Source organism: Aptenodytes forsteri, unplaced genomic scaffold (assembly GCF_000699145.1).
Source record: "Aptenodytes forsteri isolate BGI_AS27 unplaced genomic scaffold, ASM69914v1 Scaffold2, whole genome shotgun sequence".
Lineage (NCBI taxonomy): Eukaryota > Metazoa > Chordata > Aves > Sphenisciformes > Spheniscidae > Aptenodytes > Aptenodytes forsteri.
This window is the reverse complement of record NW_008795695.1, coordinates 6355290-6380349: the sequence shown is the minus strand read 5'-3', so window position 1 is coordinate 6380349 and position 25060 is coordinate 6355290. Positions and strand designations below refer to the sequence as shown.

Here is a 25060-nt window from a genome sequence, read left to right as displayed (position 1 = left end):
TTATTTTGGGTGATGCTAAGTATATAGCATAAGGGTCCTGAATCCTAAGCCAGAAGAAATACTTTGACCAAGAGTGCCAGGTGCATCTCAGCAGATCCAATTCAAAGCTTAAACAGTTATACAGCTCACATTTATCATGTACGGCTAGCTTCTCTCACATGGAGTGAGATATGTGAGCTAATTACTGATCGTTTTGCAGATAGTGTCTTTCATGGTCAGTAAAACACTGATTTAAATACTCCGAAAGTCTTATCTTCCTGTTTCTGTTGTAGCCAAAGAAGATGGTTGTTGAAAGTAGAGAATAAGGTTTAATAAGACAGTATTATATTTCCCGTAAAGACTAAAACAAGTGTTGGAAACTAAATAGCAAATACATTTGGACCTCCCTAGTTCTCATTAGGATCTGGTTTGCTCAACAAGGATAGATGAACTTTAGAAATTAGGAATCAAGTGAATAGGTATGGAGAAAAAAAGTCAAGCAGGCAGAATGATAGTTTGGGCCCACATAAATACAATTTAATTTTTCCATTTTGTGATACGGTACTAACAGTCTGTGAAGGCATTTTACAGACCTGTCTGAAGACAAATATTCTGTACTGCAGTCTAAATAAACAACTTTCAGACAAAGAGGTTGCCTGCAATGAGTCCTGCAGGTGCTAGAGCTTAGCAAGTACTTCAATCGCTCCATGGTGGGTTTTTGCATTTTATTTTAGTGGTGATAAGAACTGCAGTCATGTCATTTGCTTTGCGGGCCAATGCTATAAAATGCCAGGCTGATGGTAATAGAAAGGACCTCAGAACCTGCCTGGACATGAGCAGAGGTTAAGGTCGAAAGCCTCTGACTTGTATAGCAGCTCATAGGCTGCTCCTCTCTTCACTCAGCAGATGGCAAATTAATTTTTTTCAGCTTGTCACTGTCTTGTTGGGAAGTCAAGGTTCAGGTCATACCTGGTCCTCAGGTACACACAAGTTAGCTTCTTCCCGAAAGCAACTGGAAAGTGGACATCCTAGGGCAAAATATTGCCTTTTGATTCATGCTAATCTGAATGCATGCGCATTGGAGTCGGTTTCTGAATTTTCAGAGTACATGAAAACAAAAGATGGCTAGTTTAATGTGAGAATACTCCTCTCTCGACCTTAGGACTCCAGGTAAGTGTACCAGGTAACAGCAGTAGCGGATCCACTGCCTATTTTTCTTAATGATGAAGACTTGAAGTGCTACCAGCAAGACTACAGGAGAAAAGCACTAGCAAAAATGTCTGAGGCTACAGAATAATCAATTACAGCAACAAAAAGAGTAATCTTCTATGCTCTAAAGATCTCATGAGCTAATGCTGATTGTAGGAAGCATTTGGAAATTTGCAGAGAAAAGCAAGCCTGACCAAAGCCCCCCAGCCCTGAGGACAGCTTTGAGGTCAGAGAGATCATCAGCTAGTTGCCACGAAGGAGGATATTACATAAAATACACTGTCTGGGATCAAGACTCTTCTGCAATAGCTCATTAAGATCTTTTTAATGAAAAGTAAATCCTTGTCAGAAGCTTTTGTCTCTCAGTGACCTAATGTCATTCATATCTAAATGGTATTTTAATCTTTTAGCCCTTATGGAAGCATTTGCAGGGAGTACATCTTACATCTTACATCTTTTGCCCAGAAAGAAAAAGGAGGTCATTGTCTCTCTTCAGAGAGGGAATAGGGAGAGAACGGAAGATTCCACCTTTCCTAAAAGGAAAATGTGTGTAAACATGAAACAGTTGTTTATAATTGAATTATCAAATTCCCTGTTCATGTCCCCTTTAAAGCATGAAATAAGCCCCAAAGTAATGATTGTCTGTTACTCAATTATCACCGAAACCAATGTGAGCTCCCCTCACTCAAATCCAGTAACAATTAAAAGAACAACTGCATAGAGAAGTATTTCAGAAGATAGAGATGCAGACTTTATCTTGAGTGACTTTATTAAATCCCCTCAAACAGAATCACACACACAAATCTCAAAGATTAAAAGAAATCTGAAGCATTTACATCTACATTTCTGTTTATGTTGTGTTTCTGACAAGATACATTTCAAGCACGTCTAGTTAGTAGAGACCAGGAGTGAGTGTGATCCATCTAGATTCTGCATCGAGGGATTGAATACAGCCTTCCTTTCGTGGTGTGACATTAAAAGCTCTCAAGAATCCTCTGAGCTGAACCAATTCTTTGTGTAGGCTAATGTAATGACCACAGAAAGCAACAAGATAAGTGGACTTGGTCATTCAGGCGCTACCATGTCTGTAAAACTTTCAAGCCTCTGTCTCAACTTACTTGTAATAATTCTTCTGAGTGAAGATGTCCCAGTTAGACTGGAAAGCTAACCTCGTTCAAATGACTTCAAGCTCAAGAAACCCTTTCCTTAGAATTTGTAAAGGGTTTTCCAGCCCTCTGCTAACTGATTCTCATTTCCACAAGTAATAAGCCTCACAGAATGTCTCCGGCCTGCAACAAAGGCAAGGATTAGTAAAATTGAATCCCTGAAGAAGCCTGCTTAAATTCTCACATCATTTTTCACTGTTAAAGATTTAAAATGAGACCTTAATTTAGCTTATTTGTATACAGGAAGAGTACTGTAAATGTTGAACATATTCTACAGTTTTTAAATCATCTAGCGCTGTGTGACTCTGGACTGTGGATGACAGTCTCTTCAAGAGTAAAATTAATTATGAAAAAAAAAAGACATATCCAGTCCTTCCCTGTACAAGAGGACAGCAACTGACTCAGCATCAAGAAATGAAATTATGCAACAAGGCCATCTTTATTATCTTAGGTTGTTATTTTGCCTGCTTTTTGAAACCGTGATGATAATTCAGAGCGTGGTACTCTGTGTTCTGGTTACATGGGCTATAAATGTTTTTAGTTCATGTTTCTTCTTTACAAAAAGAAAAGAAAAAAAAAAAACCCTTATCCTACATACAGAAGAATGTAATTCCTGGAATCTTTTTGTCCAAACTCAAGGCATTTAAACAAATGATATCCTTGCTCCGTAGAGAAAGAGGCGTCTCCATCAGCATAATTAGGAAGACCAGAAACAAGGAGGTGTTAAAATTTCCAGTCACCACAAAAAGAGCTGGGAAGACCTGCACCAGTCGAAAAAAATCTTGACAATCCTCTGAGCTGAACCACTTCATGTAGACTAATGACCATAGAAAGCAACAAGATGGGTTGACTTGGTCATACAGGGACTACCACCACTGTATATCTTTCAAGCCTCTGGCTCAACTTGTTTGTAATAATTCTGAGTGAAGATGATTCAGTGCGTTAGTCACTTGCTAGCCCATACTTGCCTCCAAAACCAGCTGCAGGTCTACCTCACCTGTGCTGAGAGTGTACAAATGATTTAGAAACTCCTGTCTGTCCTGAGGCATCCGCTATATACACACTTATTCTAGACCTGGTTGATCTACAATAAGAAAGTAGTAGATTTCTCTGTTTTCTCACATTTTTAGTGCTGTTTTGCAGCTCTCAGATATGGGTTTTTTCAGCATATAAATGTTTAAAAGTTTATATCCTTTAAATCTCTGAACTGTTTGACATTTACCCAGCACTTCAGATGGATAGCAAGTTCCTACTCTCTCATTCTGATCCACCAGTGCAGGTGAGATCCTGCCAGTTTGTTTTTCTCTTGGCACAGAGGAAGCGAGCAACCTTCCTCAGGACTGCTAGATTTCCTGGGAAGCTCCGGTGCAGGGAACAGAAGACAGAACTAATGAGTTAACAATGGCACGATCACATCCAGATTGATTTTGTCCAAATTTGATGAGCTGACTAACATTTTGAGAAAGGGACAGGAACACACAAAGTCTTGATTAACTGGTAGCAAATCACAGGATGTAATTTTCAGGGGATTCTTGATAATAACTAACTACATCTAAAACAAACATCGAATATCATTGGAAGAAGAAGGAACTGAAGATTTTTCATTACAGGAAAAGTACAAATTTAAAATAAGACAGAAGGGAAAGCAATCCGTCTGGGGAGATATTAATCAATTTTTTTTGGTTAAAATTGGCAGCATGTGCAAACAAAGGAGCACAAAACATCTTGTAAGAGAACAGAACATTTCTTTTGTTTCATGGTCTTTTATTACTACCAAAGTCAACATGTAAGAGTATTTTCATGGGACTAAAAATCTACAGAGTGGAACAAAAAAAGAAGTGAGCGGTACAAGACTCTGGATGTCAGAAGACCCAAGAACTCACCATCTCCCCTGCTGTCTGAGGAAGGATCTGTGTGTCAGTCACCCCATCTTTCTGCTGCACAGAAATGTCTATGCACGTGACTGGGGAGAGATGACAATATTTCATAAAACATAAAATAGCATCTCTTCTGCTGCATCTTTGTCATTGTGTTTTAGTGTTGAGTCAATTACAGCATCTATAGATACTGGCTGCAGTTATTCTCTGGGCTCTGATGCTGCAATATTTAGTTAATCCAAAGAAAAGCAGTTATTTACTTTGGTAGGGCTTCTCTCACCAGATAACTTGATATTATGATTTGATCCACTCTCATTAAAACAAACATTTTTCTTTGTTTTACTTTTTAAAAGCTTACTTCTTGTCCATGAAATAATGGATGCACTTCTGATACAAGCCTATTACTGTCTATTACTTTGAACTGAAAACTCTTAATTAAAAGAGCAAACAAAACAACCGTTAGACTTGCATCCCATGATGATTTATTAGGAAATAAAGGTCAGCTTTCCAAGAAGATAATGTATGGCTGAGGTTAATGCCATAGGGATTCCTATTCTGAAATCAAATTTCAAGTGGAAAATCACTTAATTTATGGAATGACCTGTGCACAGATTGCAAAATGATGGTCCTAGAACTTGCATACTAAGAATAAATACATATTGAATTGATAAAAAATTATCTGCAAGGTTCTGATACTGTGATATCTGAAATCAAAACAAGAAATCTGACAAAAAGATTATATATATTTTCTTTCATTCCATTTTTACGTTCTTAAATATTATCTGGAAAGTAGATTTGTTTATAAAAGATGAGTAAGAATTACTATAAAGTGATTTTATCTGAATATATGGAGGATGTTTTGATATTTGCTACACAAAATCTTTTTTCAGAACGTATTTTATATGTCCTGGCCTACTAAAAGTGCTCATCATTTACTCCACACTGATATTTTGATTTAAGTGTTAGTGCATGGCCTAAACTGGATGATACTTATTTGTACTGGAAAAGCTCCCAGGAGCCCTAGTCACATCACCATTGAGCCATCCACTGTGCACAGCCTTTGCCGCAAAGAGCTTACAAGATAACTGTTAAATGCAGATGATTTGGGGTTTGGAGCAGTGTACTCTCATTGAAACAATCTGTTCCTCAACCACACAACCTCCTACTCACTCATTCACAGATTTGCCAGCACGTGGGTCCCATTATCTCAGGTGGAAATGACACAGTGCTTTGCAGCACATGAAGTCCCCAGAGGCTCCTTGTCATCCCTGTTGTTCAATGGGTGGATGTCATTGTAATAGGACAACAGCTCAGTTGGGGAGGACATTTCTCACTCAAGATGAATGCCAGAGCTTTGGCTTTGGCTCCTGGCTCTGCCACGGACTCTGTGCAACCATGAGCAAATCACTTCAGGACAGCTCCAAAACCTGTGCTGTGGTTACACGGTAAGGCAAAACTGGTCATTGCTTGGTAGGCACTTCCAACGTGCTGACATGATCAGGCTGTTCACCAGCCATGCCTGTAGCTATCACATCACTCTAAAACAAAAGCAGCAGGACCTAAAATCTTGGTGAAGACCTGTAGGTGGAAATGCTGTGACTCCCCTCTATAAAAGATGGATGACGGCTTTTGTCTAGTTAGTGTATTTAGTCTGCTAGCTGTGTGGAACAGGATTTCTCTACATACTGTCTCGCCTATACAAGCGGTATCTGTTACAATGGGATCCCAATCCCCATTAGCACAGTAGTGTAAAGTTATGGTTTCCATTAGCACAGTAGTGTAAAGTTATGGTTTCCAAGTTCATCGTCAACAGTAATCCCACCCAGACACTTCAGTGACAGTCATGTTCATGCATGCTAACGTAGACTGCTCTTACTAGGAAGAATAACTGGCAAAGTTTGACCTTCCCTTCCGATTCTTCATGCCCACTCCCTCATCTCTGGTATTGATATAAAGCAGTCTGGTAGGTGTAAGCTTTAAAGGAACTCAAAGGCTTTTCAAACATACGCTCTGAAATGAATCCACCTAAGCCATCATCCTCAAGTATTCAGGGATCATTTGTCAAATTTGTCACAGCAAAAACCTTTCATATGACTACCCCTGAACATCATTAAGCTCAACCACTGCTCTGGAAATGAGTGCTCTTGAGCGGCTCACAGAACAGCCTGTGACTTTCCTAAGAAATCCACCTTCTCTATTTACCCACCATTTCTCTCTCTCGTTTCAAGGCAGGGGTGTGCTCAGTCTTATAACAGCTGCCTAAATCCTTTCCTAAGAACAAGCCTCCCCCATACCTCCTCTTTTCCATTCCAGTGCTGCTTAGTAAAAGCCTGGGACTGTTCCAGTCCTGGACCTCTTCCGAGTAAAGATACTGCGAAGCATCATATATTCAGTGGGGTAGATAAAACCCTGTAATGGTGAATGCTGAAATTCTTTTTCTTACGTCTGTTATGCTAGATTTGGACCAAGATAATGGAAAAGTCATACACTAATTCACTATATTCCATAATCCTTGAGCATCTTGTTTAATAAGAGGATTAATTGTAAGAGCTGATAAGTTGATGTGTGGCTCAGAGCACATGATGATTTCCAGTGTAACTAGAAGCAGTATCACTATCACTTAAATCTATCAACTGTCTCTGCAATTCTAATAAAGCAGGAGATTTCTCTTCCAAAAGGAAAGAAAACCAAAGGAAAATTAAAGGAAACTTTTCCTTGGTCATTACCATTTTGGTTAGTATATAGTGGTTTTGTTATTTACGGTGTTGGAAGATTTTGTTGTAGAAAAGTGATCGGTGGTATTCTGAGCATGTGGGCACAGTAGGTTTAGGTATGTCTATGTTTTATAAATTTTTCAGAGATCTTATTTTGTAGTCAAGAAGCAAAAGTTTGGAGTGGGGGAAAAAAAAACCCACATGAGAAAAAGCTCACTCACTGTCTTGTCCCTTGCCATCAAACACCACAATCAATGTCCTCTGTATATGTGCATTGTCAGTGCGTTGTCAGTAATTCTGTAACCATCAGAGTTCTGCTCTGTTAATAAGTCTAATACCCAATGGAGGAGACATCATCACCCACCTCTGCATTGGATGTCAGTTAGCACCACAGCCCTCGTCAGAAATTTTGGATTATCGGTTTAAAACTAAAGTAAATGTTCGTCTTCTTTATAAGCAGGTAATGCTGACTAAACAGAACAGGTCTGTCACTCTAGTACACCTGATATACCGTTTGAGATCCCCATACGTACTCACCTTCTACCTTTTTTTAAAAGTTGAAGGGTGCCGTACCTGAAGTGGGATGGAGACACTAGCACTTGCGGAGGTTGCTTTGCTGTCATTCACTCTAGGTTGCTAATGTTTAGCTGAAGTAAAATGTTCTAGTGAGATGGTGGCTAAAGGAAATTATGACATAAAGTCTCTCTTCAGGACAAGACTGGTTTTCTTTTAAGTTGCTCATTTTGGTAGACCAGCACAGAAGCAGAATGAATTTCCTAATCTCAGTCCAAACACATAATGCGTTCATTTTAGGGGATATATAGGTCCAAAAAGACTATGATGTTAACATGTCTCTGCCATTGTGCAATGGTAAATGAGCAAGCATAATTTGGGGAGTTGAATACTAATGCTTCCTGAATTCCAGGTCAGATGATTGCCAATAATTTTTTTCTATTGTTTTATTCATCATTAAAAAAGGAAAGAAAAACAACGGCATGATGGTGGTGTAAGTTAATACCTTTCACCTCACAACTCTGGTTAATTAGAAATATACATTAAATCAATAACTGATGTTCAGTTTTTCCTAGTAACTTCTGATAACAAATAAACAGATGACAACACCAAGAATTAAAAATACAAATATACTTGGCCTATATAACCACCATTAAAAAAGAAAAAATCAGTCCAATTACTTGCCTTTGTAGGTTACCTTTAACACGCTTGGGAAAGCAACCTACCAAAGGTCAATATAATCCCATTGACAAAACTAAGTAGGCAGGAAAATATTCTTATCTTTGATTAGACTTCACTCTAGCTTCTGAATGTACTTCTCCCATACTGAAGAGTCCAGCTAACCAATTTCTCTTTCAAGCTCACATTAAATCTGTAGAAAAACTCTGCTGATTGCATGCCTGTAGGATATGGTTTCAAAATGTTCAAGTTACACATAAACAGCAAGAGAAAGGAAAAAAAAAAGAGAGAGAGAGAAATAAAAAATACAGGACTGTTTTACAAAATAAATAACTAAATATGGCCCATTGTCTACTTTGGGAATTTCTCAAGTCAGTTGCAGTAGGGGGTTTTTTGTGTGCCCAGTTGCATTTGTAAGGCTTTTGAATGAAGACGACTGTCATTTAGCATTGCACATATATCCAAGAACAGTCTTCACATAAGATGTTGTTTATCATGAATTTACGACACTTTCATATTAAACAATAATTCAGGCTTCAGTGGCAGATGCAAAGTGTCTGAATATCTTGCACAAAACCAGGCTTGAACCTGGTATTGTGCAGGGTTTTGGAGCTGAACAGCAGAACGGTTCATTTTCTGCCACAATACTGTGCCAAAATAGCTTTTCTTCTTGGCTTTTCACTCAGAAGTTTTATCAACTCCTATCTAAACAATTTGTTAAGAGTTATCACAGTTTCTCCTTATACCATTTAAAGCAGATCCAATATGTATACCTATTTTGTAAGTGATATAGTCACAGTTTTATTTGCATTTGGGCGTGCATATTTGTGTCTCGGATGTTTTCTTCTAACATTAGTTCTGGACATACGTTCAAAATGGGGGGTCTTATTTTTTGAACAGTGGGAACAATAAAAAGGTTAAAACTTGAGTCTGAAACTCTAAAGAGATTGCTTGATTAATTGCAAGTGGAGGTCTAAAGAACAGGTTCAGAAAAACTGTTTTATTTCACAGGTTATTGGAATAAGTGGAATATTAACAGAAGAGCGGAAATGTCTGCACATTATGAAACATTATTAAACATAATATCTTAAACAGTTAAAATAAGATTATGCCTTTGCATTTTTGTATTGCCAGAGCACTTTGGACACTTTAAAAAGGACCTTGAAAAATTTAAAGTTTTCTAATCTGAAACACAACTATCCAGTATCTGTCACTGCAACACTGGACTCAGAAAGAGAAAGTACACCATAGGCAGATAAACGGTTAACTAAAATATTTGGATAAACTTATATTGAGGAAGAAAAAACAAATACATAGTAAAAACACAATCAATTTGTCTGAGAAAGATGGAGACTTTTGTGTGTAGCAGTGCAGTACAGTATCTACAAAATTGGCTATATCCCATTCAGGCTATATCATAAAGCTGAATATCTACTCAGTTAATGCATTATATACACTGTGCATTATGATTTCTTGATCTAGTTATATCTTGCTAATACAAATCTGGAAACATAAGTGGGGTCTGGTAGAGACAAAAGAAACAGAACATGAAATGTACCTGTTGTTTTACCTTAGTAAGTCTGGTAGCAGCTGAACTAATTGATTCTGTGATTGAACTGTTGATTGGCTTTGGCTGAAATTAAGGCTACTATTGTAATTGATTCAAGATGATGAAGTGGAAATTGATATAAAGACCGTATGATGGTAGCGTGAATTGATAGCAAGCCCCTGGAGTGTTTGCTCTTAGGAGCTGAGTCAGCTTCATTTTCCAGTTGTTATACTTTTCCATCAATATATTTAGATGGAAACCAACATTGTAATTTGAATATTTAACCCCGGATTTCAGTTTGTAGTTTACCCACAATCTTAATTTTTTAAAGTAGTAAAAATAGAAACTTTCACAGTTTTAATTAGCTTGCTTTGGATATTTTTGCCACGTCAGGTACCTGACAGCCTTCAGAGATGACTGAAGACTTATCTGTAATCTGTTCTATCTATCTACTACCTTTTTAATGCTTAGTAAGAAAGGGTATGAGTAGCTGCTGGTGCTGTATGGTTTGCTTCTCAATTACCAGTTGAAACCAACATATTGGGTTAATTCCCCATTTTGTTTGATAAACAGCAGAAAGTCATCAAATGTTTACAACTTAGAAATAGGAATAATAATCATCTGATAAAACATGGTATTGAAGAATGTGAGACCTTATTTTGAACCTCAGACGAACACTGCATTGCCCTACTGCTGCAGACCAAACTCCCGAAAGAACAGCGTTTTCTCACGGTTCTGTTGACAGAGGCAGCCTGCAACCTTGCATAACTGAGATCTGAGACAAGCAAAGTTGTTACAAACAGAAGCCACTGAAAATCACATTTTTTAACTAAGCTGCAAGCTCAACTCAAAATTATACAAACAAAATTGAAAATACGTTCTCTCGCTAAGAGTTTCAAATTGTGCCCTTAGTTCCTCTAATATTAAAGCAAGGATAGAGTGCAAAAAAGCAATTTCTTTTGATCAATTACATGATTAGGTTCCGATTCAACTTTTATTATATCCTGTAACATTTAACACGGAGTGTCACTGGAAACATTAAAATTGCTGTAAATCTTGCATACAAAAGCATGAAACCTCATTGCTGTGTTAAACAGTCGTGCGGTTTCTGACTATTCAGAAAGTTCTGCTTCATTTCTGTTCATTAATTGCATTTGAGAACTATGCGACTGCTGCCTATTCTGTTTGCCTGAACACAGCGCCTAATAGGCACTCACATCCTTGATTTGCCTGACAGGCATCTAGAAGTGGTGGCATACAGCTATGATTTCAGAGCAATGATACGTTTCACTTTCTTTGCATGCAGCAGGCAGTTGTGCTTTAGGACCCAAATCGTATTAAAAGCTTGGAAGTTTTACCACAGACTTCGGAAGGCCTGGGATGGATTGTAGGTTCCTAGCTCATCCCTCCCTTTGTTTCTTAAGGAAAACTTTTGTTTCTGATCAGGAAAGAAACATCACCTGTCTGTCTAGACGTGCTGCACACACAGGCACTACAACTGTCTTGAAGCCAGAAATAAAATTATGCTCACTGGACTCAAACCCAAATGTTTTATTTTTATTTAGAATAAATAAAATAAAAATCAGAAATTAAATTTAGAATTCAAACGGTATTTGAAGCGTGTGCTTCACAATTAGGGTCTGAGAAACCCCTTCAACATTTAAGTTTAACTCTTCTGAGAAACAGTCCCTGACTCCTGTTTATAATTTAAGTCACGTTTGGGTCATTATTTGATGGTCTGAGTGGGACTTAAGTTAGATTAAGCCTATATGCTCTTCTCTGCTACCTTGACATTTAAGCATACACCTATGCAGCTTGAAACATCTTTTCCTTCCATTTTTTTTGGTGTGGGGGTAGAAGCACCAATATCTATTTTCAAAAGCGAGCTAGCATTTCACCATATAAATCTTTTTTACAAGAATGGAGATGTAGGCTCCTGATACCATTTCCAAAAATAACATATTGGTTCCTTTATTCAAGATCATATCATGTTAGCAGAGAAGCTGAGCATCTGATATGTAATCAATAAATGTGAGCATTTCACAGAAGCAAATTGCCCTCTGAGGAGGAATTGATCTCTAAAGATCGTATTTTTAAAAATGTTCCATCTTTGTGAATAAGAGATGGGGGTCATGTCAGAGTAATAAAAAGACAGACTGGAAAAGAGATATTATATAATGAAATGCATTCATATGTGTCCCCTCCTTCTATCTTAATTACATCAGCATACAAAACCACAAGTGTTTGACTGTTTACAGCTGAGATTTTTGTATGTTCCCGCATCATTAAGATGGAAAGTCTCATAGCAAGTTTCTTGCATTTGTGCTTTTCCATTCTTATTTTACTTAAGCATGCTTCAAAATCCTGCTGTATTTCCACAAAATTCTGGAGGCACCAGATTTGTCTGAGACACATGTTGATAACACCCCAGCATCTGAGATTAAATCCTGCAGATTCAGCGCTAGAATTTAGATTTAACAGGAAGGGGAGACACCATTCTGTAAGTCTGCTGATTTTTAATGCAGCTTTCCTTATGACATCTGTCTACAACAAATTAAACAAAGTAAATAACAATGCGCAGTAGAAAAGCTTGTAAGTTAAGAATTATATGGCTGACACACATGAGGAAACTATGCCATCATTTATCATCAGCCTTTCTTGTGTCTTTGAAGAATTTAATCTAATGTGGGAGCTCCCAAAAATAGATTACAAAGATCATCTGCAGTTTGAAATCCATGAAATACTTTCTTTTATAGATAAGCTTCAGCTTTGGAGACAAAATGGGGGCTATATGAGAGACAGATAGATCTCATTTAAAAGCAAGTGAGCTTGCTGGGAAGCTTACAAGATACGGAAAGCTTAAATTGCGGAGGAAGTTAGTTCTGGACGTTGATCCTGCTGCACTGAAGAAGTTTTCCCCAGCACAGGGAATCATCATGGCTATATAGACTGATGTACAAAGTCTACCACTTTAACTTACTCCTGCTGCTAATGTTTAAAACAAGGAAAATGTGATTTGACTTAGTTATGATAGAACAGTAAAACGCTGCCTGGACCAAAACCGATCATATGCAATTCGTATGCTGTACTTCAAACACGTATGTAAGACTTGTGTGTACCAAAGTTTTTATTAGGTCTCTGTGACTGGGTGATTTTTTCCTGAAAGCCTGCTTTTAGAGCCTTCATCATCGTGCCATCAACACCTGTGAGCACAGGCAGTGGCAGTGCTCCCATTAGGAATGATACACCTCGTTTGCTTACTTGGGAACTTGTGTCTTCTTCCTTGGGGATGCAAACTGAGTAGGGATTAGTGAAACAATTCAACAAAGTCCAGGACATTAGGAGTCCAATGCTGGTGGGAGACATTTAACCACAACCTGTCCAAGAAATCAAGCAAGAATGACAAAAGCCCTTCTTTCTTTTCCTGGAAACATCTGGATTTCTGGGCCCTGAGTAGCAAAGGCAGTCTCTATCACACAAGACTAGGAAACGCACAACTGAAGTGTTGAGAAAGCTTTGGCGATTTGGGACGGTTAGCTGCCTTCCTTCAATAAGGACCTTCTGGAGACTCCCATTCACCACCGATTGCCATTCGTTACCCGTTCGTCATGGAGAACTTAAAAGGTCCTGGGCTGGGGTAAAGAGGATCGCTCCAGCGAGGCTGGTGGATTTAGGCTCTCGTACTCCAAGGTTCAGACCCAAAGCTTGGACACAGCAGACTCCTTTTTTAATTTCTTAGTGAATTCTTATGCAGTGCAAAACTGCCCTGTCTTTGGGCATGTGTAATACATATTCTCTCTTTCTCTCTCTTCAGTATATCTTTTTATATACAGTACTAGACATATGTATATCAATATATATATAAACTGTCACAAACTTGTGCCTGATTGTAAAATACAAAACATACTGAAGAGAAACTAAATAACAAAAAAGTTGAAGAAAGATTTTTTTATCAAAGTAACAAGGACAGATATGTTTAAAAAACTATTTAGAAGTGATTCAATGCTACGGTTAATTTAAAATGCAGTATTTGTTATGGCTTCAGAGTAGTTCCTACTAATCGTTACAGGGAAGAGTGTTTTTGTGTTCACACAGGCACGGTGGGATGGCTTGACAGGGCGCATAACCTTCAACAAAACGGATGGCTTACGGAAGGATTTTGATTTGGACATTATTAGCCTCAAGGAGGAAGGAACAGAAAAGGTAACCAGATCCTTTGTAAAACAATGACAAAACCTAATTTGACAGGGATGTAGGAAAGTCCATTCTCCTCAGCTTGAATCTCCTGTGCTTGGGGTACAAACGACTATTCTCAAGATTATTTAAGTCAAAGTTAAAACAGAGCTACTAAGATTGTTTTATTATTTTACAATGCGTACCTTGCATTTCGAGGTATGAGATAGGAATTTGGGACTGGCAATAATTATCTGAATGGAAATAATTATTTTAAGTGCACCTTATCTTCAGTTCTTGCTGCTGTAACTTGGTGTGGTAAATTCATATATATAGATAAAACCTAGATTTACCTTATCTTACATGTACTGGTTTTAATAAATGTGACATGAAGGAGAGAGGAAAGAAGGTGCTTGAGTAACAACCTCAACAAGAGTTGACACGTTAAAAATTCTTCATGTTTTTGAGATTAGATTGGTTCTTTTTCCCTAACATCCCTAACTGCTTATCATAAATTGTGCTGAAATGGCGAGACTACAGGCGAGTTGTAGCATCTTTGTTTGAAAACAGAAGGTTCTGCATGATACAACTTCAGAAACTGGTTCTGCATTCAAACAAAAGACAAATAAAATTCACATTCCTTCAGGACACTCAGGGAAGCATGCCTCTGAAAAAAAAAAAAATCCATGTCAAAGGATCTTGTTTTCCTTACTTTACTACTTATAGATTCTCCTGAAGATGCAAAGGTGTAAGGCAGGGAAAGCTCCTTGACTTGCAGAGACCATAGGAAGGAGCCCAAAGCCATGGACGCTTTTGGCCATGTTTCACAGTAGCCGGACGGCGCTGCTGCTGGCATCCGAACCCTGCCACCACCAGCCAGGGCCCATGCTGGAGACTGAGGGGGACTTGGGGGGCCCCGGAGGGAGGCGGGATGGCCTTGCCCCAACCCTCAGCCAGCAAACATGGGCTGCCGATGGGCACCGTAGGGCTCCCTCCACGACCGCCTAGGAGGTGGCTGCTGTGGGTATCCAAAAATCCCTAACACAGGTGACACCACCAGCTCATGTCAGCTGGAGACAGCGTTGTCCCTTCCTCTGCGTACACTGGCTTGACTCCAAATGATAATTGCTGATGGGTTAATTGAGACTTTAAATGTAATTTCTCCCACACAGCTCTCCAGACTGGTTGTCTTTTCATTTTTAATGAAGCACTGTGTTTATTTTTCTCTGTACCAAGGCTGCTGGCGAGGTTTCTAATCATTTATATAAAGTGTGGAAGAAGGTTTGTACACAGACGGGTGGTGCAAAAAACCTTTGGGCTGGGTCTTCAGACTCATCCTTTGGGTTTTTAGAGTGACTCTCATATTGCAGTTTAGAGACAACAGTGTATCCAAGAGTATGAGTTTTTCTGGTAGAATAAGTTTTGTCCCAAGTTGAGACACTGTAATTCCAAATAGTAAAAATATCTTAGCAGGATTCAGCTTTTTCACCAAAATCTTTTTTTTAACTATTATTTTATTTCTTGGGAGCTGTGCTTTTCTCCTCTTAGAGTAGAGACTCCTGGCTGCAGCAAAAGCAGTCCTTTTCTCAGTTGTTATCATTCCTGATTCACCTAAGATTCACCATGAGTGGTAAATCTGCACCATTTCGAATGTGTATTAGCATCAGAAGCAAGGACTGTTTTAATGTGCAGGGTTGGGGTTTTTTTTGCCTCCCACAAAATGCATGCTGTGCAGGCAAAGTTCAAGCATTGTTGACTCAAAATTTTGACGACTGTGTTGTTAGCTCCTTGCAGAAAATAATATAGATGATTAAGTGGATGCTGTCTTTCACTAACACACGGAAATTGGAACTAAGCTTGTTTATAAAAGATCTAAATTACCCCAGGTATCTCAGCCCTCTTTTACTGTGAGGTGCCTCTGCCTGGTGGATAAGGCACCGAAGTGGGAGTCAAGAGACCAGCTCCATGCGCAGCTCCCCACTGGAGGTACAACCCACAGTTGCCATTCGGTGGAGATGAAAACAACTGTATTTACCACGTTTAAAGTGTTCTGGAGTCACAAGACAAAAATTTCTTATAACACTTGGAATTATATTTTGTATGCATTTCACACAGATCTTATTATTTCCCACCCCTCTCACATACACAGTTAAAAAAGGTTTTCTTTTTGTGTTGTTTTGGGAGGGATTTTAATGCTACGGAGTAGACCATGGGAGGGATTTTAATGCTACGGAGTAGACAGTAGATGTGCAAAACATCCTATAGCACTCTTCGTGTTCTTATAAAGCACATACTTAATAACCTTGTTTTAATCTTCAGTGAATCAGGCTAAGGCACAAAGGCCCCTATTTCCCTCATTACTGGTGAATAGATCATCCTACCTGACATGCAGAATGCTATTGAACCAATCTTGCTTTTGACTTTAGGCATTTTGCGTTATGCTGAATTGATTTAAACCAAATTACAATTGGTTCAGAGCACAGGCTTGCTGAGAAGGGCATATGACACCTCTCAAACTTGTCACTAAACTGCAATAAATCCTCCGGATTCACCATAGTGATGTACTACCTTGGCCTCATTCTTCCAGTGCCCCTCCGACCTCCTCCATTGCTCTAATCAAGGTTGACCTGCGGCGTCATTCTTTTATCCAGACGTAGAGTGGTCTCCTGGTGTATTTTGTATGCACTGTGACTGTGTCACTCCATGTTCTTCATGGTTGTTCTCCTCTTCCCTGCTGCCAGCCGATAAAACCATATCAAATCAGTAACAATGAGCAGAACAGCTTTTTGATTAACTCAGCCACCTTGGTGCAAATTAAAGGACACTTAACATAACCATATAGTTATTTACCATATGGCACAGGCTATCATAATATACAACATTTTATTTTGTGTGTACTTTCCAGATCAGTTTCCCAACCTGATCTAGTTTTGGAAACAAAGGGAATGACTGATAAAGGCTTGAAAAAATAATTTTAAAAAAATGGCATGACTATCCCCATTTAAGCATACTTTGGAAAAAAATTTTGTGAAAGGCGAAAGCAATGGCACCCAGGGACACAAACACAAAGTTTGTTTGAAATTATACAGTTATTACCCCAAATCCACACTCAGCAGGCACAAACTAATCTGCTGGGTTTGGTACAAACGCAGCACCATCTCTGCCTCAGTTAGCAACCAAAGAAAAAGAGTTCAGCCTGGGTCTGAAATGACTGAGCATCTGATGGCAGATAGAGACCTTCAGTACACAGGAGAAGTCAGCGGGTTTTGTCTTAGACTTACTTGGCAGCTTCGCTGGCAATCCCAGCAGAGAGGATCTGACAGCGGATCCCTCCCAGGTAGAGCTGAAACACGCTGGCAGAGCAGCGCGGCGATGCGAAGGGCTCTATGGATGGCGAATGTCAGAACCTCAAGCCATCCACCTGGTGCTCTCCGCAAATGTTCAATACAAACCAAACTGCCTGAGCCAGCCCCTTGCCTGGAGTTTTCTCACATCAGCCCTCAGCCACACTGTGTATGTAAATCTAAAGGCAAAAAAACCTGAAGATGCTTTCCGACTGCGTTCATGTTAAGTAAATATTTATCTGAATAAATCAACATGGTTATAATTTCTGCCCTCACAAGGTGTAGATCCAAATCCACTGAAATCATGAAGATCTTTCCCTTGAGGCTTTGGATTGGGCATTAAATACTGCAATTCTTCACTATCTCTGGGGCTAGAAAGGAATTTGTCTTTGCCCACTTACATTTACTGAGCAAATACTGATCAGTGGGTGAAATGGTATCACTTTGCTAGCTCTGTCATATATAGTAGTCAAGAACTGACAGAATAATCTTTGCTAAACCTGCTGAAGGCACGGCGGAAGCAAAAGGCCAGTGCATTCATCAATCTGTTTCAACATATTTATTCAAGCTTTTAATCTGTTGTATTGGAAGAGAGAGGTCTTTCCATATGTTTCAACTCTACCATTTACAAAAATTTTAAAAAACCACATAAAAATAGACATTTGACATTTTTTAGCAGGAAACAAAGTCAACATGTTCCACTTTTGTAGCAAATTGGCTAATACACCACTGTATTGACATGCCTTATACTCTTAAAGCTTATTCATTTCCACCTGCTTTTGAAAGGACGGTATGTTCCCTGTGTTTTCTAAATCAGCCATTTGATGTTGCTGCCTTACTCAGACCCACAGCTGTTTCCCTTCTCTAGCATTTCATCCTGCTGGTGTCTCTTTCTGTGCCAACTAGAGCCAGTGCACTCTTCCTAGGCGGTGAGCGTTTAGGGAAATGTTTCGGCTCGCTGCAGCCAGGCAGCTGCTCACCCACTCTCTTCTGTGCAGATTGGGGTTTGGAACTCAAACAGTGGCCTTAACATGACGGACAGCAACAAGGACCGATCGACCAACATCACGGATTCCTTGGCTAACCGGACGCTTATCGTCACCACCATTTTGGTAAGTCTTGCTGGACGGAGGTGACACCACCAGCCGCGCCGCAGGATGCATGCATTGCTGACGGTGGGTTGCCGGGCTCTCTGCGGCTGCCTTTGCCACCTCTGCCCTGCACTCCATGACTGTTTTCCTCCACACTAAACAATGTTTTGTTAAACTAGCCTGTTTTCAAGCAAATGTTTTTATTTAGACTCAGAATTGACGTAGACATTCATCTATCCACAAGATTGATTCAAAAATACCCCACTGCCAATGAAAGACTCTCGGGAACCTCCGTCTCCAGAATTGTTTAGCTTACTTCAATATTTCAGAGGTGAACCCTGCATACTTTTCTTCCCAGAAGAATTAACACACACAAATACTTAGCTTTGTAGTCAGTGCTTATACATCCTTCCTTTTTACTGAAAATGAGGTGAAGAGGACTGAAAGAAAGTAGCAAACAGCGGATAGAGAGATTGAGTTATGTTCTTACTATGATACATGGAAAACATGCAACTGGGTATTCACGAGTTGTTCTGTCTCGTGCTTTCTCCCTGGCCAGTAATGCCACATTTTTCAATTATTCAGCCTAATTCCTCAGGAGGAGGGAAAGAGCTCAAAGGCTCCCTCTACACTCCTTTCCTATTGCCAGAGGTCTTTTGCCACATTAAACTGCAGAAACCTGCTTGCCCAGATCTTCTTCCATCCAAAATCCTTCAAAAAGAAAAGCAACTTTGCACTCTACCTGTGCTGTTCTGCATTCTCTCATGTGAATACCTGCTCAGCTGACAGCTATTTTGTACATTTGAAGATTTTTTTCGATAAAGATTTATTTCTCACAGAATATAAAACTTTAGGTTCCCCTTATGATTCTTTTTCTGTTATTTAGGCTTCTCTCTCCTTCAGTATCCCTTCCTGTCCCTTAGGGTGGGACAATGTAGAGTACAGATCTTGGGTCTGATTTTGGAGCTGCTAAGCTCTGCTTTAATTAAAGCTCCTGGGAGCTATGAATGGTCTGTTCCATTGAAAATTAGGGCCCTTATGCTTATCACTAATTGATTCAGTCAATTTATTAACACACCTAAAACAGCTTTTAATGGACACGGTAAATTACTGGTTTCCATCTAATTGCCATCCATTTATAAAATATTAACATAATTTAGAGAAACTGACATAACCGAAACAAACCTCATTTCTATTGCTACATGTCTACTGTCTTTTTCTATAGGAAGATCCCTATGTTATGTACAAGAAGTCTGACAAGCCCTTGTACGGAAATGACAGATTCGAGGGTTATTGCCTGGACTTACTAAAGGAGCTGTCAAATATTTTAGGCTTCATCTATGAGGTCAAACTAGTTTCTGATGGTAAATATGGAGCCCAGAATGACAAAGGAGAGTGGAATGGGATGGTCAAAGAACTCATAGATCATGTAAGATTCAATCCTTCTCTCTTTATTCTCCTTTCACCTGTGGTATTTTATATGAAGCCAGCCCAAATGAAATGTTTGCTTTAGTTTTCATTTTTTTATAGCCACTGGTCTGTCTGTATTGCCATTTGACAGAGTAGGAAGTCACGTCAGTATGTCTGAACCAACAGTTTGCAGGTGTTGGGGGGAACCTCCATCTGTGGTGGGACAGCGGGTACTGAGCTAGCACGGGTCCTGCCCACCCCTTGGCTACAAAGTCCAACAGCAAAGGCTGAGCTTCCAGCTCACCTCTGCCCTGCGGCAGCCTCTGATCTGTGGATGTAGTGCCTGCCCAGATGCGCTGGCAGTCCTCGCTCGCAGTCTGCCCCGTTGCGCAGGACAGAGCCCAGTGTCCCTGGTCATACCTCTCCTACTCACATGCAAGTCACAAATATCCCTCTGCCTGCAAAAAGAGAAAACAGTATTATGTACCGAACAATACCCTAGCAATGTTAAATTTTGTCACACACTTCAGATTTATAGTCAAATTTGGTTCAGTTTTTAATACTTGGGGGGAAAAAATGGAAGGAATAGTAGTGCGTTGCTGAACATGAAAAAGAATGAGTATTTTCCCATTTGTGTTTTCAGAAAGCTGATCTGGCTGTTGCTCCTCTCACTATTACTTATGTAAGAGAGAAAGTAATTGATTTTTCCAAGCCCTTCATGACGCTGGGAATCAGTATTTTGTACCGGAAGCCCAATGGGACAAACCCTGGTGTTTTCTCCTTTTTAAACCCTCTTTCTCCTGATATTTGGATGTATGTTCTCCTAGCCTGCCTTGGAGTCAGTTGTGTCCTCTTTGTCATTGCAAGGTAAGTCGAAGATGTAGTTTTAGATGCATCCACATTAACTACCTCTCTTCCCATAGGTGTTGCATGGGCTCTGCAAAGTAGATATAGTATAATACTATCCTAAGGGTTTTATCCAGTTCTAAAACATAACGTTCTAGAGTGTCTCTTGGTATTTTCACATCAACACTGTTATCACTTTTATATATTGCAATGTGATGAGATTTTACTTTCCTTAAGGGCTGAATGGAGAGAAATACCTGATGAAATGTGTCAGCCTTTCTTTGTCAGTACACAACACCTCAGCAGACTACATGTTGAAAAGCAGTTTATATTACTTGCATGTAAGCACTTCTCTTTTCTACTAACAGTGCATACAGTTAAAAAGTAAGAAAGAGGATGTGAACATATTTTTGCTGAAGGATGTTAATTAGCTCAGCTAATTTCCCCTTGAAAATACAAGATAATGTGACTGGGAACCTGGGGGGACAATCTGCAAGGTGATGTATACGCAATGTTTTCTCCCAGCGCTGTTCCGAGGTGCACCCTGCCTGTCAGTGGCAGGGTCCCAGTGATGTCCCTATTCAAAACCAGCAGGAAATAAACACGTACACACCGCTTTTCCAAATGAGGCCAAAGCTCATAATGTTCTCAAAGGCAGGTGTGCCACAAAGTTTCTGGACCAGTGGACCACAGTCACACCTCCAGAGGGCCAGCAGAGTACTCTGTTCCCTTATCATTGAACTTTACCTTGAAAACTCTAGACAGCTGACATGGTTTCACAAACTGGATACAAGCTACTTATCGTGGCCTCAGAGAGCCACGGACCACAGTCTGGGAGTCAGTTGCTCTAGGGCTTTGAACAAGAGCAAACCAAGCATGAAAGAAAATGAACTTAGAAACTTGTCAGAGGAAATTGGTCATCTGAGGCACACTTTTTTTCTATACTCCTGAATAAACCTGGACTCCGAACTAGCATAGTTATTGTCCTTTTCTTCAGATAGTGGCCTTGGAATTTCATTTCCAACTCTGTTTATTTGATCTCATCCTATCCTTCATTTTTTCCTTTTTATAATTTAAAGCATAAATATTTTTATTAGCACTTCACAGAGATTCGCGTTTTGGTTCTTTTTACTGAGGATCCCTAATTAAGCCTTTCCCCACTTCTGTTATGTACTGTTTTGCATATACAACAATGTGTTCCACATTAATAAAGTATATGGAAAATAGCCCGAGAAAACATTTGTACTATGAAATATAAGAACTGAAGTGATGTATCATTGGAAGTCCACACACTCACATCACAGCAAAAGTAACAGAAATGCTGCAGTTTTTATTGCAAATGATGGCATTCAACTTTAAGAAGTCAGCATTGTTGTATATATTCTAATGTATACATACATATACCTCATTCAAAGGTCATAAAATAATTGTAATCTGAATCATTAATTCTGATAATATAGCACATTGTGCCTGACTTCCACTTCTGTGTGAGCCAGGTCAAATTAAGCTCTTGCTGCTTTTCCTCCAATTCACTGTTTTCTTTTAATCAAAAGACACAGCCCTGCAAAACCTTTATTCACACGAGCAGTTCTGCTGAGAGTGACTGGCCTTGGACATACATTTCTCCGATGTCCACTGAACAACCCTTGTTCCAGGTGGACAACCTATGTGAATGCTTTGCTTGTTTGCATGCTTCTATACTGGTACCAAAGTACAGCAATTTGTGGGATTTGATTTTTCCTTTAAATTACTGAGAATGTGAAGAAGGAGGCGGGAATTAGGGGAGGAGAGGTCATGGGTTAAATTATTAGTGTTGGTCCTAGGTAAAAGAAAGAGTCTATCCAACCCTGGCAGCTATGGAACTGTATACAATTAGTCATGACTTCCCACAAGCTCTTGCAGTGGCTCACTGTACCATAAATAATAACTCTTACTGTACGCAAATCATGATCTCATTCATGACTAATATTAAATCTGCTCGACTGTGACAGATTGACTTTTCTGCAGTTGTGTGCCAAGACTAAAACCATCCCACAGTCCTCTCCACCTCAGAACAGGCAGAAGGGAAAACAAAGCCCGAGTTATCCTTGATGCTTCTATTTTTTAAAATAACAGCATCAAGTTTACAAGAATAAATAAGCATCAGGGTCCTCTGTCTGCTTGCAGAGCTGCCTACACACAGACGTGTGGCCAGGAGCAAACGGAAGTGAAACACAGTGCTCCATCAGGGTCCTCTGTCTGCTTGCAGAGCTGCCTACACACAGACGTGTGGCCAGGAGCAAACGGAAGTGAAACGCACAGTGCTCACACATCATTGGCTGTGAAACCTGTTTGCTTTTCTTTCTTGGCTGTTAAATATTGCTCCAAATCACAGTGTAGCCTTTGGGTAAATCCATAGGTTCACCCTGTGTAACTGTGTTATGTTTTGTTTCTGAAATCTTTCTAAAAAGCAGTAGTTCCAGGAGCAGCGTAACTAATGAAGCCTGATTTCCGTACAGGTTTGTGTCTCACGGTGGATTGTGATCGCCAGTTGAAGTTTGTTTGTCTGTGTGTTTGCTTTCCCTGCAGCTGAAGGATTTATAGATGATCTTTCCCATGCGGATTAACTGATACGTAATGAGTTGTGAGCTCATCCTGCAGCTTCTCTCCTAGCGGGGTTACTACTGCAATGTTTCACAACACTTGCAGGAGCATAATAACCTCTAAGGCCTCTAGCTATTTGTCAAATGTGGCTAAAATTAGCTAAAAGGCTTAAATGTCATTAGAGGTATAGACCCCCACACATGAGTTTTCTCACTTTTACCCTTCCAATTCTCTCCCCCATCCCACCGGGGCGGGGGACGACTGAGCGAGCAGCTGGGTGGTGCTCAGTTGCCGACTGAGGTTAAACCACAACAATAACACACAGCACAAAACACGACTTATAACAAATGTTTCAAGTTTGCATACCATTCTCATAACCCACCTATTTTAGGAAAAGAGGAAAAGAACACACTAGTTCAGCAAAAGAGTTAATATAATTTTCTGAATGTTTAAATTTTTTCTGACATTAATGCTTTTTTTGAACTGATGCCTAAAACCAGTGCCTAATTAGATCGCGACTATATAGGCTGAAGTACACAAAACGGTGTTCATATGTCACCTTAATTTACTTTAGACTTTATAAATTGTAATTTACTCCAAGAAGCTAAGCCATTCTTACAGTCCATATCTAGACCTGTTCATGTCTCCAAATATGTCAAGATTTCTGTAAGATTGACCAAGTGTTTCAGCAAATACGGGTTAGACTGGTTTTAAGAACCTCAGGAAGCATCCACTTCTTAACACTGCCACAGTAAATTAAATGGTTAACAGTACTTTGACATCAGTTCATGGAAGACAAATACTTGGGAATAATTTTTGTAGACTGGGATAATCTTCCTGTTATTTCTTCAGACTTTTCAGCAGCTGAAAGGAGGTTGTAGCGAGGTGGGTGTCGGTCTCTTCTCCCAAGTAACAAGCGACAGGATGAGAGGAAATGGCCTCAAGTTGCACCAGGGGAGGTTTAGATTGGACGTGAGGAAAAATTTCTTTACTGAAAGAGTGGTTCAACATTGGAAGAGGCTGCCCAGGGAAGTGGTTGAGTCCCCATCCCTGGAGGTATTTAAAAGACATGTAGATGAGGCGCTTAGGGACATGGTTTAGTGGGCATGGTGGTGTTGGGTTGACGGTTGGACTCGATGATCTTAGAGGTCTTTTCCAACCTTAATGATTCTATGATTGTATGAATAATTTCTCATTTGTCTTTGAGCCTTATGTAGCCCTGTCATTGTTACACTAATTTTTAAACGCAAACACTGAAGTTTTTATCACTGCAAAGGGTTACAGACTGACAAAGCTCTTTTCCTAAGTACACTGGCAGTGAATGAACAAGGTGTTTTCTGCCAAAATTTCCCCTTGCTGCTAATGCCATATCAGCTGTGCTGTGGATGTCAATGACGGTAGAGATAGGTAGCTGAGATAACCATCAGTCGTGAATAAAGTCAGACAGAGCCTATATAAAAAGGTGCTTATGAGACCTTGAGCATCTCATCTTTATCAGAAACCTCACCACAGCTACTGCTGAAGGTCTGAAGAGGGAGAAAACCAGGGGAAAATGGCCAGGAAAACAAAGCCTGAGCAGTGAAAGAGCAGAATTGTAAGCCAGCCTCTTCTCGGAGCTCAGAACAGCAATAGGAACACAAGAAGAAAATCAGCATTTGTTTCAAGGTGAAAAAGAAATATATATCCTAGTATCACATTAAAATATATACCCAGCACTATAAAAATCTTTCCAGTCTGGCAGAAAGAGTTTTGCTGCCAGTGTTTCATTGCCACTTTCTAGCAACTGCCTTTTTGCTCTTCGGTGATGGAGACATTTGTGTCCAACCTACTGAATGTGGTTGTTGTCTGAAATGATGCAAGATCCCAGCCTTGGGCTTCTGTCGTGGTTTAACCCCAGCTGGCAACTCAGCACCACACAGCCGCTGGCT

At 39.7% G+C, this 25060-nt stretch overlaps 1 protein-coding gene across 2 annotated transcripts in view; it reads left to right on the top strand.

Moving 5' to 3' along the window:
- GRIK1 (glutamate ionotropic receptor kainate type subunit 1) overlaps window positions 1-25060 on the top strand; it is a 172328-nt gene that overhangs the window by 119176 nt on the left and 28092 nt on the right. For both annotated transcript variants that reach the window (XR_002086234.1, XM_009282942.1), the window contains exons 8-11: window positions 13781-13888; window positions 18201-18314; window positions 19519-19722; window positions 20347-20570. Coding sequence is in view for 1 of the 2 variants with exons in the window: in XM_009282942.1 (XP_009281217.1) it covers window positions 13781-13888; window positions 18201-18314; window positions 19519-19722; window positions 20347-20570 (650 nt within the window). In the remaining variant the exon portion in view is untranslated. The remainder of the gene's footprint in view (window positions 1-13780; window positions 13889-18200; window positions 18315-19518; window positions 19723-20346; window positions 20571-25060) is intronic.